This window comes from Physeter macrocephalus, chromosome 20 (genome assembly GCF_002837175.3).
Source record: "Physeter macrocephalus isolate SW-GA chromosome 20, ASM283717v5, whole genome shotgun sequence".
Lineage (NCBI taxonomy): Eukaryota > Metazoa > Chordata > Mammalia > Artiodactyla > Physeteridae > Physeter > Physeter macrocephalus.
The window spans coordinates 100,274,533-100,291,332 of NC_041233.1; the positions used below are offsets into that span (position 1 = coordinate 100,274,533).

Here is a 16,800-nt window from a genome sequence, read left to right on the forward strand (position 1 = left end):
TACCACAATGTTCATTGCAGCTCTATTTACAATAGCCAGGACATAGAAGCAACCTAAGTGTCCATCAACAGATGAATGGATGAAGAAGGTGTTGCACATATACACAATGGAATATTACTCAGCCATAAAAAGAAATGAAATTGAGTTATTTGTTGTGAGGTGGATGGACCTAGAGTCTGTCATACAGAGTGAAGTAAGTCAGAAAGAGAAAGACAAATACCATATGCTAACACATACATATGGAATCTGAGGAAAAAAAAAAGAAAGTTCATGAAGTACCTAGGGGCAAGACGGGAATAAAGACACAGACCTAGTAGAGAATGGACTTGAGGATATGGGGAGGTGGAAGGGTAAGCTGGGACAAAGTGAAGAGTAGCATGGACATATATACACTACCAAACATAAAATAGATAGCTAGTGGGAAGCAGCCGCATAGCACAGGGAGATCAGCTAGGTGCTTTGTGACCACCTAAAGGGGTGGGATAGGGAGGGTGGGAGGGAGGGAGACGCAAGAGGGAAGAGATTTGGGAACATATGTATATGTATAACTGATTCACTTTGTTATAAAGTAGAAACTAACACACCATTTTAAAGCAGTTATGCTCCAATAAAGATGTTAAAATATATAAATAAAAAATAAAACAAATGAGAGTCAAAAAAAATAAATTGAGAGTCTTAAATTTCATAGGGAGATTCTGACATTATCAGAAATGTACGTAAAGCCTGGAACTTTAAGCATACAACAATATTTGTCATTTTAAAAATTTACCCAAATTCTAAAAATGTTTAGTTTTAGTTTTAATTATGTCTGAGCTGGCATATATATAAAATATTTTCTTTGCCTTATTGGATTATAAATAATCTGGTTTCATATTCTTAGAGTGAGTTTGGATTAGAATTAACACACCGGTGTGCCTAGGGCATGGACTGCACATATCCCTGAGAATTGGATCAGTAGGAAGGTAGACTTGTAAACAAAAATAGAACAGCAGAGTACAAGGGGAGTGGATATTTGCCTGGCTGAACAATCTTATATGTATTTTTGAGAAAAATGTTACAAGTAGCTACTGATAAGGGAAATTTTCTTTTCCCATTTACAATGAAAATCAAATGTGGAAAAATATTCAAAGTCTGTCACATTGGTAGAATTGACTATACTTTTCTAATAGTGATTGATAGATTTAGGGTAGAAATTAGAATTTTTTTACATAGACAGTGAAGAATAACTGAATTTATTTGCCATAAATATTAGTCTATTTTGCAGTAGTATATTTTTTTAAACATTGCCAAGTAATGTCATGCCTAAACTATAATCAAGACCATGCCCCTAAACAAAAACTGAAAGAATGAAAAAAAGGAAATAGGAAAAGAGGCTTAAAAGAGTTACTTTATGTCAATATAATTAAAAATGAATCCTGACTGAATACATTGCTTGAATCCATCCATTTATCTCTTCAAATTCTACCTAAATATAATTTTATCATGACATGATTAAAATATTATCCACACATCAGGCACACTTTCTGTGATGTGTTTTGTCGTATACCGTTGCAACAGTATTATAATCCAGCATGTATTCCTCAACTACTATCCCAGAGATACACTGGATAGAAAAGCATCATGAAATCTTTCACATGATAGCAATGTATTTGTAACTTAAGTGATACCAAAAATTACAATCACCATCATCCAAATAATAACCAATTTGAGATTTAATTGCCTAAGATTTGCAGACACTGCAATTGCCCCAATTTTTATGTATGATTCTAAATAAATGTCCTTATCTCTATTTTAGAGATAGGAAAAGTGAGTCTCCAAGAGATAATTATTGTTTTGGAGTCCCATATGGTTTGACTCCAAAAATGAATACATTATCCCTGACCTACTCCCCTTTATCTACTTCTTCCTTTGTACTCTGTATGTTTATTGAAAAATACAAAGCAGTGAAAAGATGGAGGTCACCAACAGTACACTCAGAGGACCAGGATATTAAACAGTTTTCAGCTTAAACCTCACTGGAATGAGTATGTTTCTATCCACAGAAATAAGCTGCTGCATCATTAAATAGATTTGCTTCATTTAAAACTAAGCTTAATCTTTCTCCCTAACCTATCACCCTTTCTGTTCCTATTCATTCTTTTCTCTTTCTTTTCATGTCATTGGCAAATATTGATTCTACGTTAAAATCAACTTGGAACAGTGGTTGAAAACACAAGCACAATACTATTATTCTTTATATTTACTGCAGGAAAGCAGGTAGCAAAATGTAAATGGTATTTGATTATCCTTCATAAAATCAAACAGCCGGTTTGCTCTATAGGTAGTACAGTAGTTATGTAGTGATTGCATGTGACAGTGGACATTGGTATATGGTCTTTGCGTGTTTAATTTACAGGTTGGCATTTCCACTATGGACTTTTTTTTTTTTAACAAAGAAAAGGATGCAGAATAAAGTTCTATCTAGCTAAAGAGTTCTCAACATTAAAAAAATTATGATATGGAAAATCTGTCCAGTTTAGGCCTGTTTCTGCAGTTCCAACATAGCAATAGTAAATTGGCATGGACATTTAAATTAAGCGCCTGGTGCTTCTGAATCAGTTCTGTGTCCATAGACATATTTCTTTTCTCTAATTTTTAATCCATTTGTCTATAGCCTCCCCCTTGTAATTGATATCATGTCACAAAATATTATCAAATGTAGCAATTGATAGATATCTACTGACCAACTTTTTTTTTTTTTTTTTTTTTTTTTTTTTTGTGGTATGCGGGCCTCCCGCGGCACGTGGGATCCTCCCAGACCGGGGCGCGAACCCGGTTCCCCTGCATCGGCAGGTGGACGCGCAACCACTGCGCCACCAGGGAAGCCCTGACCAACTTTTATAATGTAAATAAAATGCAAAATAAAATTTAATAATTATAAATAAAATGCAATTATATTTTTCAAAATACACATATGCCACAATGTAAGTTTCACTGTTGGCTTCATTAAAGCGAGTAACATCAAAAAGTGTTTCATATACCTAGAAATAAGTGGACAGAATCAAGTTCATGTTTATAAATCTCACATTTCATATGTCATACTCTTTTGTAATTTAATTAGAAATACTGGAAACATACATTTGCATTAGATGATGATTAATTTCTCAAGATAAGGATAACTCAGCCCTCAAAATTGCAATTTACTCTTTATAATATACTATCATACATACACAATATCACTAAGTATTAGGTAATTTTCCCACAGAAAAATACAGCATTTTAAAAATATTTTAGCAGTTACACACAAATCAAGTCTTTGTATCGTTTTACATAATTATAACTGACTTTTAATTTCTTTTTTCTTATAAAAATTCAGTCAAATAATAATGCCACTAACGAATCTCTAAATTAATTTTTTGACAATATGAGAAAACATTAGTAATATTTTATCATAAACTTATATTTACAACTTCTAAACCCTATAAACCTTAAGATATATATAATTTCAACATCAAATTTATAAGTAATTGATCAATGTTAAGATTTTTTATATTCAATTACTGTATTATTTTTTCTAATTTTATAAGCAGATAATAATTAGTAAATTATTTGTTTAGAACAAAGGATACATAGATGTTACAGCCCATGTTTGTTTTCACCTATTTACTATAATTTAACATATACTAGGGAGATATTGTTAGGAAAGTGGTACATTTCATAATTCAAGAGTAATAACAGCAAAATATATGTAATTCAGTCTCACAATAACACAATGACAAGAGTAACAATGACCATACCTAGCCTATGACAAATCAAATCATGTGCAAGCTAATTGGGCTGGAATAGGAGGCCTAAATATATATTAGAGAAATAATGAACTTTTGCTTTTCCCAATTTAAACAACCACAGAGTTTTAAATGGAGTAAGATGGTATGAGCGATCTTTACCCCAAAGCACTCACCTACTGTCAGCTGTCCAGTTAACTGCCCCATGTGATTTCTTGCATTCACTGTTACATTCCTGTCAGACTGTAAGACCAGTGGACTATCCTGGGAAACATGTATAAAATAAAGAAATCAAATAAAAAATAGAAATATAGTCAAGATTTGATATATAAATTTATACTGCACTTGCTTGGGTATTATCAAAATTCTATTTCTTTGTTTTCTATCAGGCAGTTATTTTAACATCCCAAACATTGGTTGAACAACATAAAAAATATGGGTGCCTCATAATAACTATTTGACATAATATGGATGTTTCCATTTTGGTAAATAGGAGTTAACTACTCGATGCAAACATTTCCAACTCTACTGATTATTGCACAGCATAGCTGTAGTAACCTCTCTCCTTGTCCCCCTCCCAGTGGCATAGATGCCTGCCTTTGGAGATATTTTAGACCCTGTACAAATGGGGAAGTCACTTCTAAGCTGAACTTGCAACTTTCAGATCTCAGCTTAAATGTTACTTCCTTGAAAGTGCCTCCCCTGATCACTGTAACTACAGATTCATTCAATCCCCAAACTCCCAATCTCCATTAATTTTGTTCAAAGCACTATCACAAGACAAATTTATTTTGCTAATGTATGTGTTTACTTGTTTTTTATTTGTTTCTGTCACAAGAGGAAATGTCCATGGACAGGGACCGTGGCAGTCACGTGTACACAATTTTATTCCCACTATTTAGCATACTGCTGAAGGAAAGCATTTACTAAGTGTTTATCGAATGGACAAATAAATCGTCATAATAAAATTGATATTACTTTATGTATCTAGCTCATGAAGAAATGCTTTGTAAATCATAGGATGATTTAAGAAAGGAGGTATATAGAATAAAAGAGTATAACATATTTTAGTACAAATAACCTTGGTTAGATGTTTACTTTTATCACTGATTTAGCACTTAAGAAAAAAATATTTTACTGAAGGACAGTATTACTGCCTTAGGAACCTATGTATTAGGTATTGCCACTACCTGTCTCAAACAAGTAACTTACAACTGGCTACATTCTCATTTTTATTATCTAAAACAAGCATGGTGATCATTTACAAATTGTCCATTCATTCATTCATTCAACAAAAGTATTCTGAGAATAATGAATATATTGAGTGCTCACTCTGTATGATGTACAGGCTTGGAACATTTCAGGGATCAAAACATAAAACAGTACCTGTCCTCATGGAGCTTGTAATCTAGATATTGAAATTCTATGAAAATATCTCCCAATACCATCCTCAACATATGTAGGTGCTCTGTCACTTCTATGTAAATGTAAATACACAAGTGCTTTCATACATGAGCCATATAAAAACCTCTTTCGAGAAAAGAATTTGAAATTTGTGATTTGCATACACATAATAAAGATTTTATAGTTTTTTTCCCTAAAGCTGTTTCGCCCCTTCTGACTATATGCAAAGCACTGAGCAAAGATACACACACACACACACATACACAAACAAATGTTCCTTTAAAAGTGGGGTTTGCTAGTATGTCTAAACTAAGGCTTAATTTTTTTAAAGTAATTTTCTGCATTTTCAAGAATAGATTTATTCTCTGAAGTGAGACACAGCTGTACAAAACCACACTAATTTCATTCTGTCTCTTATCACAACTCATTTATTTTTGCAACAAATCAAAAGTATTATACCTGCAGTTAAAAAAAATCTAGTCCTTTTTGCATAGGTATTTCTTGGCTGCAGACGTTCATTTTTGAAAATATATGAAATATAATTAATTCCCTCATTCCTTTCAAAGGGCGTATTCAAATTCTGTTTACAATATGGATTGTGGAGTAAGGACTATTTGCAAATAATTACAGTATACCCAGTAAGGATACTGCACAAAGAGAGTGGCTAATTAAAGCACAAAAATATTTTATTTTAAATTGGCAAAATTAAATACATGTTGCCCCTGTATTTAGAAAAGGAGCTTTGAATTAAATAAAATTAATTTGAATGTTAAGAAAGAGCAGAAGCATATAAAGCACCTCATGGTTCAAAACATTGTAAAAATATGTTGGTTGAATTTTCATTCATATATTTCAATATTTTTATGATGTAACATGTATGACTGTTGTTTAGATTTTAAAAAATTGATGACACTATATGCTCATATTTGAATTACTAAACGTAAGTTTCTGTGAACTGTAGCATAAAAAAGCATAACCATTAGAATGTACACTATAAGAACTATGTAAGTATATTAAAATAAGTATTATTTATTAAATATTTTAAGATGAGAGCAAAGTCCATTTTATAAAGGCAGTTAAGTATTTAATTTGATTTACTAGAGAAAGAGCTCTGGGTTAGAATTGAAAGTTTAATCATTATGTCTCTTTGTTTACAACATATCAATCTTCTTTCTCTTACTCTAACCAGAGAGATCCTATTGAGGTTCTATCCCTGGCATTCTTTCCTTTTCATTACATGATTCCACCAAATTTCCCCTCTGAATTAAATTTTTGTATCTAGATTAAAATTCTACTATGGTAAAAACAGCAATCATTTTACTGACTAAAGCTATAAACATATAGCTATCAGAGGTCATAGACAATTCTTCACACTGTATTCAGGTGACATCAGTATATTATACTGATTTATTAAAATGTGATCAGGTGAACTGAGTCAAAATCGAGTAACCTGTTGCTGGTAAACAAAATGCAATGCATGTAAGAGCATTATTTTCATTGACGAATCACACTGTCGTTTCTGCATTATATTGATATATCACCCCAATGACGTTTTTGGGGATTAGAACCATGGCTTATGCATTTTAGGTCCACAGCATGACCTTTTACACAATATACACTCATATATTAATTATAACATGATTAATTAAAATATACATATGTGATAAAAAAATATATAAGACTAAGAGCAACTCTTTCAATCAATCCTAAACAATTTACAAATCTTATCACAAACACATTCTTAGGTGAAAATCAGTACCAAGAAATTACTTCTTACCAAAAAATTGACATTTAAGAAGGTTTCATATCTTCTTTCTTGTGTTCATTTCTCCAAAGGTCTCCATATAAGAAAATAACTTCCACTAATAAATCATTGGTTTTCACTCTTTTTAAAAAATATTCCCTCTTCATGTTTCTTTATATTATAATTCTGTGCTCCAAAACTTTGAAATCTAGGGTCTAGTTTCAGATATTAAAATAAACATATCAATACTCCTTATGGTTTATTCTTGCTGAGAACATGAAGGGGAGAAAAGTTACCTGGTAGTATTAACTCTCAAATAGAAATAGGATATGTAAGTCTATAAGGGTAAGTAAGTAGGTGCTATATTATTCTGTACAATATATTAGTATACATATCTCTTTTGGAGGAAGAAAAATTTCTTCTTTGAATTCAAATATTTTTCCTCCAAAACCAAGAAATCTCCTGTAGCAGGTATTTCAGAGTTTTCTGGAGCTGACCTGCGTCTTGGCTGTGACTCTAGGAAACATATTTGCCTTTTTACGCTTCTCTTGAGACAAAGCAGGTAGGCAATCCAGGGAGAAAGGCAATGGTACCATTAAGGGGGCCTGAGAGCCCTCTCTTACAATTCTTTTATGCTAACATTCTTTATGCCAAGGGCCTGCTTGTCACCTTGTTAATGGTTATAGAAAAATAATGCACTGTGTCTTCATTTCGATGTTGTTGATAGGCTATGCAAGTGACTGAGGGGAAAAAAAGATCCTTTTCTTCTTACCTCTATTATGTTCACCTTTGTTTATCATAAATATTTACTAAGGGCTTATGAGGTGTCCAGCTCTTTGCTGGGTATGAAACAGAAAAAGGGTAGACAAACTTTCTTCTCTTATGGAGTTCATTATCTAGTAAACCAGACAAACAATAAGCCAGGTAAAGAAAAAAAGAGAGAGAGAATGTTACTAGTAACAAGCTGCTGTGATAGAGACTTCTCTAATAAAATATCAGTTACACTGATGAGAAGATGCTGTGCATTTATGCACATAAGATGTTATATGTATATCAGGCACTTCAGTTTCTGACATTCATAAGTTAACTATTAAATTGTAGTAGAAAGAGTAGTAGTAAGAAAAGCAACTAATATTTACTGGCACTTAGTCAATGCCAGACATACATGTAAAGATTTAAATACTTTACATATGTGAGCTCACCTACCTTTAAAGCTTAAAATAAAATCACCCATGAAAGAATCAAGAAATAAAGTGGTTGTAAGACAGACAGTGAACCCTGACTGAGTTCAAACAGTGACTCTGCCCAACACGGGCTTCTTGACTTGGCAAGTCAGTCAGCATCTCTACCATGATTTCCTCATCTGTAAATAGGGTAATAATACATAATCTGTGGGCTTCTCATAAGGAATTAAGGAGAACATGTATTAAAATGCTTAGATCAGTGCTTGCTAGCCTTTGCTAAGGGCACTCTTAGTGTTTACTTGTATTATTTATTCCTCATTGTAATTACAGTACTCTACTAATAATAGTATTGTCTATTATCATTCTTGTTTTCCAGATGAAGAAACTTCAGCAAGGAGAGTATAAGTCACTTGCTCTAAATCACACAGCTAATAAATAACAGGAAGTATTTGAACCCAGATATATGGGTAAAGAATCTCCCCTGTCAACTATTATGAGATACTGTGTCTCTGGTGGGTGATTACAGTCTAGGCTTTCTAAACTGCAAATATTTAAAGATTAATTGAACAAAATATATTTAAAAATTCCTTTAAACATTTCAGTCTCTTAAATAAATATCTGATACATGCACGGTCTTAAATGGTAAGATACAACCTCACACTGCCATCATCTACGTTTCAGTAAGAGTCCGGTTCATTTTTTTTTTTTAATTGGAGCATAGTTGCTTTACAATGTAGTGTTGGTTTCTGTTGTACAACAAAGTGAATCAGCTCTATGTGTACATATAGCCCCTTCCTCTTGGACCTCCTTCCCACGCCCCCCGCCCGTCCCGCCCATCTAGGCCATCACAGAGCACCGAGCTGAGCTCCCTGTGCTATACAGCAGGTTCCCACTAGCTATCTATTTTACACATGGTAGTGTATATATGTCAGTTCTAATCTCCCAGTTCATCCCACCCTCCCCTTCCCCACCCCCAGTGTCCACATGTCCATTCTCTCCATCTGTGTCTCTATACCTGCCCTGCAAATTTTAAAATTTCTTCTCAGGCTCTAGAGGAAGAGAGTGTACTTCTGAACAGTTCTCTGCACACACATTTTAAAATATACCACCTATGAGAGTCTCCCTACCTGCAATCCTAAAAGAGAGCATAATTAATTATCCATATTGTTCAGTGTAGACGGCAAAAATTTGATGTCATTTCTTGAATTTATACAGTTTTACCAAGTAAGTTTTCTTATCTTCACTGATAGATATTATTCATTTTTTCAATAAACCTACATTATCACTAAACTCTGCCTTCCTTTTCCTCAATATCCAATCAGCTATGTCAGAAATGTTTCTTAAACATATGTTTTCCTGTCATCACTCCTATAATAGACTTGTAGCTCACATCACAATAACCATTTCCGCCTTACATTAATTCTTCATATCCAATGTTACTTTTATAAAATATTTTTAAATTAAAAATATTGATATTCTTGAATTAAAGCAAAACAAAATAATACATTTATTGATTCCTCAATCTCTGCTTGGAACAAAATTCACATTTATATAAGGCACTTTATGATACAATTCAATTCTACTTTTACAGCTCTATTTCACACCACTTCACCGTGCAAGAATTACCCAAATTTCCATGTTTCTGAAAATATGCCACTTCTGTGCATTCTCATCTTCTGTTCCCTGTGCCTGAAATTCTTATCCACTTCTCCACAACTGGCAAAATTATAGATATTTTTCAAGTCCCAATTCAGTTATGTCCCCCGTGAAGCTTTCCTGCTCCTCCAGAGTTCAAATTTACCTCCCACCCTCCAGTTTCTCCATATGTGTTGATGTCTATCACAGTAGCTGTCACAGGATCTTTGCTTCGCTTTGCTTTCCATCATTCCTTTGTTTATACCCTCCATTAGACTGAATTGTCCTGAAAGCATAGTGTGTGTTGTCATTTTCTTTTACACACACAGACTTTTTTTTTTTAATTTTTTTAATTTTTTTATTTTTTAACATCTTTATTGGAGTATAACTGTTTACAATAGTGTGTTAGTTTCTCCTTTACAACAAAGTGAATCAGTTATACATATACACATGTTCCCATATCTCTTCCCTCTCGCGTCTCCCTCCCTTCCACCCCTCTCATGGTCACAAAGCACAAAGGTGATCTCCCTGCGCCATGCCGGCAGCTTCCCACTAGCTATCTAATTTACATTTGGTAGTGTATATATGTCCCTGCCACTCTCTCACTTCGTCACAGCTTACCCTTCCCCCTCCCCATGTCCTCAAGTCCATGCTCTAGTAGGTCTGTGTTTTATTCCCGTCCTACCACTAATCTCTTCATGACATTTTTTTTTTCTTAGATTCCATATATATGTGTTAGCATACGGTACACACACAGACTTTTGAAAGTATAGTTTGTGTCATGCTTGGCATCTCGTTCCTGTCCAATAAATGTCTGTTAAGTGAGTGAACTTAACTGGGTATATTTACAAGCTAATGAACTCAGGCTACATGTGTTTACCTGAATTTGAGTTCAGGTCAAACAAAACTTACCAAGCTCTTGCACCATTTTTTTTTCTTTTTTGACCCAGAGCAAGCTTTCTAAAAAGCCATTTAAGTGGAACAAGTCATATCACATTTTGATTTGATCTATATTCATCATGTCTCTGCCCAAGGCAGCCACTTCATTCCTTTCCTAAGAGTTTGACCCACTTAAGAAGATGAAAAATAGGTAGTTTTAAAATTCTTTGGTTAATTAAAACAATTACTTGAAATTCCATTTCCTTCAGAATGAAAATCGTTTAATTGTTGAAATTTGTATTTTAAGGTAGAAGTATTAATCAAGAAAATATCTAGAGCTGTTAAACTGCTTTCCCCAAATTCTCCGTGTTCACATTTTAACTTGAATGTGAAGTGGTACAGGAGAGAGAGCATTTCTTCATCAATCATCTTTTCTGTATTTCTACTCCAACAGTTTTATTGAGTTGCCAGATCACATACGATAATGGCACAGCAGTTACCTGTTCTATTTGGTTCCTAGTTAGTCTCATTCTTAAAAATAGATTTAATTTTATTTCCTAGAAAGGTTAGTGGATTTCATATATGAAGAAAGTAATCTTTATATGTGTCTAAAGCTGATCCATTATTTTCAAAATATATTTTTAAATCAGAGAAAGAATACGTTGTTTTACAAAACAAGTTACTGTTAAAATTTTTAAAAAATGGAGACCAGCCTTGAAAATTCCCTAAGCAGACAAAACCAGTTTAGTCCTACAAGCAAAGCTTAATGTAGCTTATTTTGCAAGACTAGCTTGAACTGGGTCATTTCTTGCTTATGCCTCTGGAAATCATATGCAAAACCTAAACTGTTTCCCAGGGTTGATATGAGGTAACCACTAACCAATTCCCTATCATTTAAGACAAAATCACTGTGAAGGATAGTCACTCTTTACTATATAAGCTGCTTTATAACAATATCCCTCTGAGCCACATTTTGTGTTTTGGTTTGAACGCTCCCAGTTCTCAAACTGTCTTTTTGGTGTGTGCACAATAAAGTTTTACTAATTACTCCTTCAGTGATTAATTGGTTTTACTTCTGCTATTTATCTTTGATGCAATCTATAAAAAAGTAGAAACAGCTAGGAATTTTTAAATGTAATAAATTAACCAATTTAATATTAGTAAATATTGTATTTAAAGGCATTTTTTTCTATTAAAACATAGAATTAGTGATATATGAGAAATAAGTGAACTCTTTCCTAGTTGAAAAATTATCACAGGCTTTTTGAATTTTTTTTAAGTGTAAAAAGTATTACAGTTTTCCTTAATTGTTCTGTTTTTCATGAAAAAATAGAAGGCAGATGCCATATGAAGAGCAAACACAAAGAGGAGAAAAACATAAAATATTTATGCTTTTATTAAAACGGTACTTCTTCCCAAAAGACATTAAGCATGTTATAAACTTAAACACAATGTTAAATTGGGCACTAAAATCTATAAACAGAACTAAAGACCTTTTAAACCATGAGAAATAATTGTGTCCAAACACATATCTTGTTGCTAGAGTTGAACCCCAAATATTACTTTGACTTTCTTGGAAGTTAAGGCAGAATAAAATGCTATATTATAAAATTTTCATTGCCTGATAAAAGCAAGCCAAGGAATTTGTAGGGAAAAATATTTCCCCCTAATACTAGTATTTAATCTTCTCTTTCTGAGAAGATCAAATACACTCGTATAAAGCATTTGGTTTCAAATTCAGGCAAATCAAATGGTGTACTGTACTGTCCACCCGGGGGGCTTGCCTGACCCAGTGCCATTGGCAACCAGGTGTTGAATACAAAGGAAGGAGTCAGAATTTCTACTTATGTCAAAAAATCAGTGAAGTGGCAAAAGTGAATAAATGAATGAATGAACAATGTTCAAAAACTTTTTTTTTAAAAAAAGTCCAGCTGTTAGATTTTGTTTCACCTCCCATTATGTGTATGCAAGAGTAATATATTAATTATGTACCCATTAATGATTTACATTAATAACATACAATATAAAAAACCTTTTCCTATTTAATTCTTCTGCTGAACATATTTAGAAGTAGAATGAATGCGTGTACTTACCATTTTAGAGAATGAAAGATATAATTTACCCTGTTATCTGTAGGAGGAATTTTTAATGCCTGAGATTCATTATTCTAAATATGAGTGATGAATTTAATAAATCAGTAGAGAGTCTCCGGGACTAATCTGTGTTTATATATATTCACATTTTGCACTATAAAATTCTTCACAATTTAGTAACTATGAATTTGCAAAACGTTAAAAATAACTTCCTCATCTATGAAGTGAAGTACTGAACTAGACTCAGAACAATGATATGTTGAGTTCCTATTATCTCTCCAACTGTAGCTGGTTTTGCTCCCTTTTCTAGGGCAGGAAGATGGGGGATGTATCTTCTGTGCATCTCAGAACTAGTTTCAGATAATTCTCCCTTCCTCTTTCCTCCTCCCTAACCTTTGAATCTCACATCATCACACTACATAATCTACTCCTCCTAGTTGCCCTCATTACTGGAATATTTTATTTCTTAACTCACTCCTCGTCATTCCAGCATCATCACATTCATAACTCTCAGCTGTTTTAATTACTACATAGACAATTTTCTGATACTCTGAATTGTTTAATTCTTGGTCTCTCCTCCCATGATTTTGTCATATACCCTGCATTAGCTTCCCTGGTAATCATACTAAGATTTTGTCATTACTAATAACTGAAACTCTTCCATTAGCTCCAGTTGAGCTGTGAACAAAAAATGTTGACTACCATTTCAGTAAACAAGGAATGTTGCCTGCATCAAGCCATCAGCCACTGCAGCTTCCCTGATGGTATACCCTGAGGGGAATTCAGGATGGAGAAAAACAGGATACTGGCCTTAGATAGTTAAGATGCATAAGGAAGGAGGCGCTTCAAGACGGCGGAAGAGTAAGACGTGGAGACCACGTTCCTCTCCACAAATACATCAGAAATACATCTACATGTGGAACAGCTCCTACAGAACACCTACTGAAGGCCGGCAGAAGACCTCAGACCTCCCAAAAGGCAAGAAACTCCCCACGTACATGGGTAGGGCAAAAGAAAAAACAGAGACAAATAATAGGGACGGGACCTTCACCAGTGGGAGGGAGCCATGAAGGAGGAAAGGTTTCCACACACTAGAAGCCCCTTCGCGGGTAGAGACTGCGGGTGGCGGAGGCGGGAAGCTTCGGAGCCGCTAAGGAGAGCGCAGCCATAGGGTGCGGAGGGCAAAGCGGAGAGATTCCCGCAGAGGATCGGTGCCGACCGGCACTCACCAGCCCGAGAGGCTTGTCTGCTCACCCGCCGGGGCGGGCGGGGGCTGGGAGCTGAGCCTCGGGCTTCAGTCGGATCCCAGGGAGAGGACTGGGGTTGGCGGCGTGAACACAGCCCGAAGGGGCTAGTGCGCCACGGCTGGCCGGGAGGGAGTCTGGGAAAAGGTCTGGAGCTGCCGAAGAGGTAAGAGACTTTTTCTTGCCTCTTTGTTTCCTGGTGCGCGAGGAGAGGGGTTTAAGCGCGCTGCTTAAAGGAGCTCCAGAGACAGGCGCGAGCCGTGGCTGTCAGCGCGGACCACAGAGACGGGCATGAGACACTAAGACTGCTGCTGCCGCCAGCAAGAAGCCTGTGTGCGAGCACAGGTCACTCCCCACACTTCCCCTCGCGGGAGCCTGTGCAGCCCGCCACTGCCAGGGTCCCGGGATCCAGGGACAACTATTTTTTTTATACTTAAAAATTTTTTTTCTTATTAATAATTTTTTATTTTAATAACTTTATTTTATTTTACTTTATTTTATTTTATCTTCTTTCTTCCTTCCTTCCTTTCTTTCTTTTCTTTTTTTCTTCCCTTTTATTCTGAGCTGCGTGGAGGACAGGCTTTTGGTGCTCCAGCCAGGCATCAAGGCTGTGCCACTGAGGTGGGAGAGCCAAATTCAGGACACTGGTCCAGAAGAGAGCTCCCAGCTCCACATAACATCAAACGGCAAAAATCTCCCAGAGATCTCCATCTCAAAGCCAAGACCCAGCTCCAGTCAACAACCACCAGGCTATATTGGAGGACACCCTATGCCAAACAGCTAGCAAGACAGGAACACAACCCCATCCATTAGCACAGAGGCTGCCTAAAATCATAATAAGGCCACAGATACCCCAAAACACACCAACAGACATGGACCTGCCCACCAGGAAGACAAGATACAGCCTCATCCACCAGAACACAGGCACTAGTCCCCTCCACCAGGAAGCCTACACCACTCACAGAACCAACGTTAGCCACTGGGGGCAGACACCAAAAACAACATAAACTACGAACCTGCAGCCTGTGAAAAGAAGACCCCAAACACAGTAAGTTAAGCAGAATGAGAAGACAGAGAAGTATACAGCAGATGAAGGAGCAAGGCAAAAACCCACCAGACCTAACAAATGAAGAGGAAAATGGCAGTCTACCTGAAAAAGAATTCAGAATAATGGTAGTAAAGATGATACAAAATCTTGGAAATAGAATGGAGAAAATACAAGAAATGTTTAATAAGGACCTAGAAGAACTAAATAGCAAACAAACAGAGATGAACAACACAGTAAATGAAATTACAGATTCTCTAGAAGGGATCAATAGCAGAATAACTGAGGCAGAAGAACAGATAAGTGACCTGGAAGATAAAATACTGGAAATAACTACTGCAGAGCAGAATAAAGAAATAAGAATGAAAAGAATAGAGGACAGTCTCAGAGACCTCTGGGACAACATTAAACATACCAACATTCGAATTACAGGGGTCCCAAAAGAAGAAGAGAAAAAGAAAGGGACTGGGAAAATATTTGAAGAGATTATAGTTGAAAATTTCACTATTATGGGAAAGGAAATAGTTAATCAAGTCCAGGAAGCAGAGAGAGTCCCATACAGGATAAATCCAAGGAGAAACACACCAAGACACATCTTAAGCAAACAATAAAAAATTGAATACAAAGAACAAATATTAAAAGCAGAAAGGGAAAAACAAGTAACACATGAGGGAATCCCCATAAGGTTAACAGCTGATCTTTCTGCAGAAACTCTGCAAGCCAGAAGGGAGTGGCAGGACATACTTAAAGTGAAGAAAGAGAAACCTACAACCAAGATTACTATACCCAGCAAGGATCTCATTCAGATTTCATGGAGAAATTAAAACCTTTACAGACAAGCATAGTTAAGAGAATTCAGCACCAAAGTAGATTTACAACAAATGTTAAAGGAACTTCTTTAGGAAGGAAACACAAAAGAAGAAGACCTACAATAATAAACCCAAAACAATTAGGAAAATGGTAATAGGAACATACATATCAATAATTACCTTAAATGTAAATTGATTAAATGCTCCCACCAAAAGACATAGATTGGCTGAATGGATACAAAAACAAGACCCATATATATGCTGTCTACAAGAGACCCACTTCAGACCTAGGGACACATACAGACTGAAAGTAAGGGGATGGAAAAAGATAAAGTCCAGGAAGCAGAGAGAGTCCCATACAGGATAAATCCAAGGAGAAACACACCAAGACACATCTTAAGCAAACAATAAAAAATTGAATACAAAGAACAAATATTAAAAGCAGAAAGGGAAAAACAAGTAACACATGAGGGAATCCCCATAAGGTTAACAGCTGATCTTTCTGCAGAAACTCTGCAAGGGTATCTTTTCTAACCACAACACTATGAGACGAGATATCAATTATAGGAAAAAATCTGTAAGAAATACAAACACATGGTGGTTAAACAACACACTACTTAATAGCCAAGATATCACTGAAGAAAACAAAAAATACCTAGAAACAATGAAAACACGACCCAAAACCTATGGGATGCAGCAAAGCAGTTTTAAGAGGGAAGTTTATAGCTATACAAGCCTACCTTAAGAAACAAGAAACATCTCAAATAAACAACCTAACCTTAGACCTAGAGCAATTAGAGAAAGAAGAACAAAAAACCCCCAAAGTTATCAGAAGGAAAGAAATCATAAAGATCAGATCAGAAATAAATGAAAAAGAAATGAAGGAAATGATAGCAAAGATCAATAAAACTAAAAGCTCGTTCTTTGAGATGATAAACAAAATTGATAAATCATTAGCCAGACTCATCAAGAAAAAAAGGGTGAAGACTCAAATCAATA

General features: G+C 35.2%; 1 protein-coding gene across 2 annotated transcripts in view; it reads right to left on the reverse strand.

Annotated features, from left to right (window-relative positions):
- Positions 1-16,800, reverse strand: part of SGCZ (sarcoglycan zeta) — a 933,024-nt gene that overhangs the window by 92,728 nt on the left and 823,496 nt on the right. For both annotated transcript variants that reach the window (XM_024131476.2, XM_055081217.1), the window contains one exon: positions 3,941-4,028. In XM_024131476.2, coding sequence (XP_023987244.1) covers positions 3,941-4,028 — 88 coding nt within the window. The remainder of the gene's footprint in view (positions 1-3,940; positions 4,029-16,800) is intronic.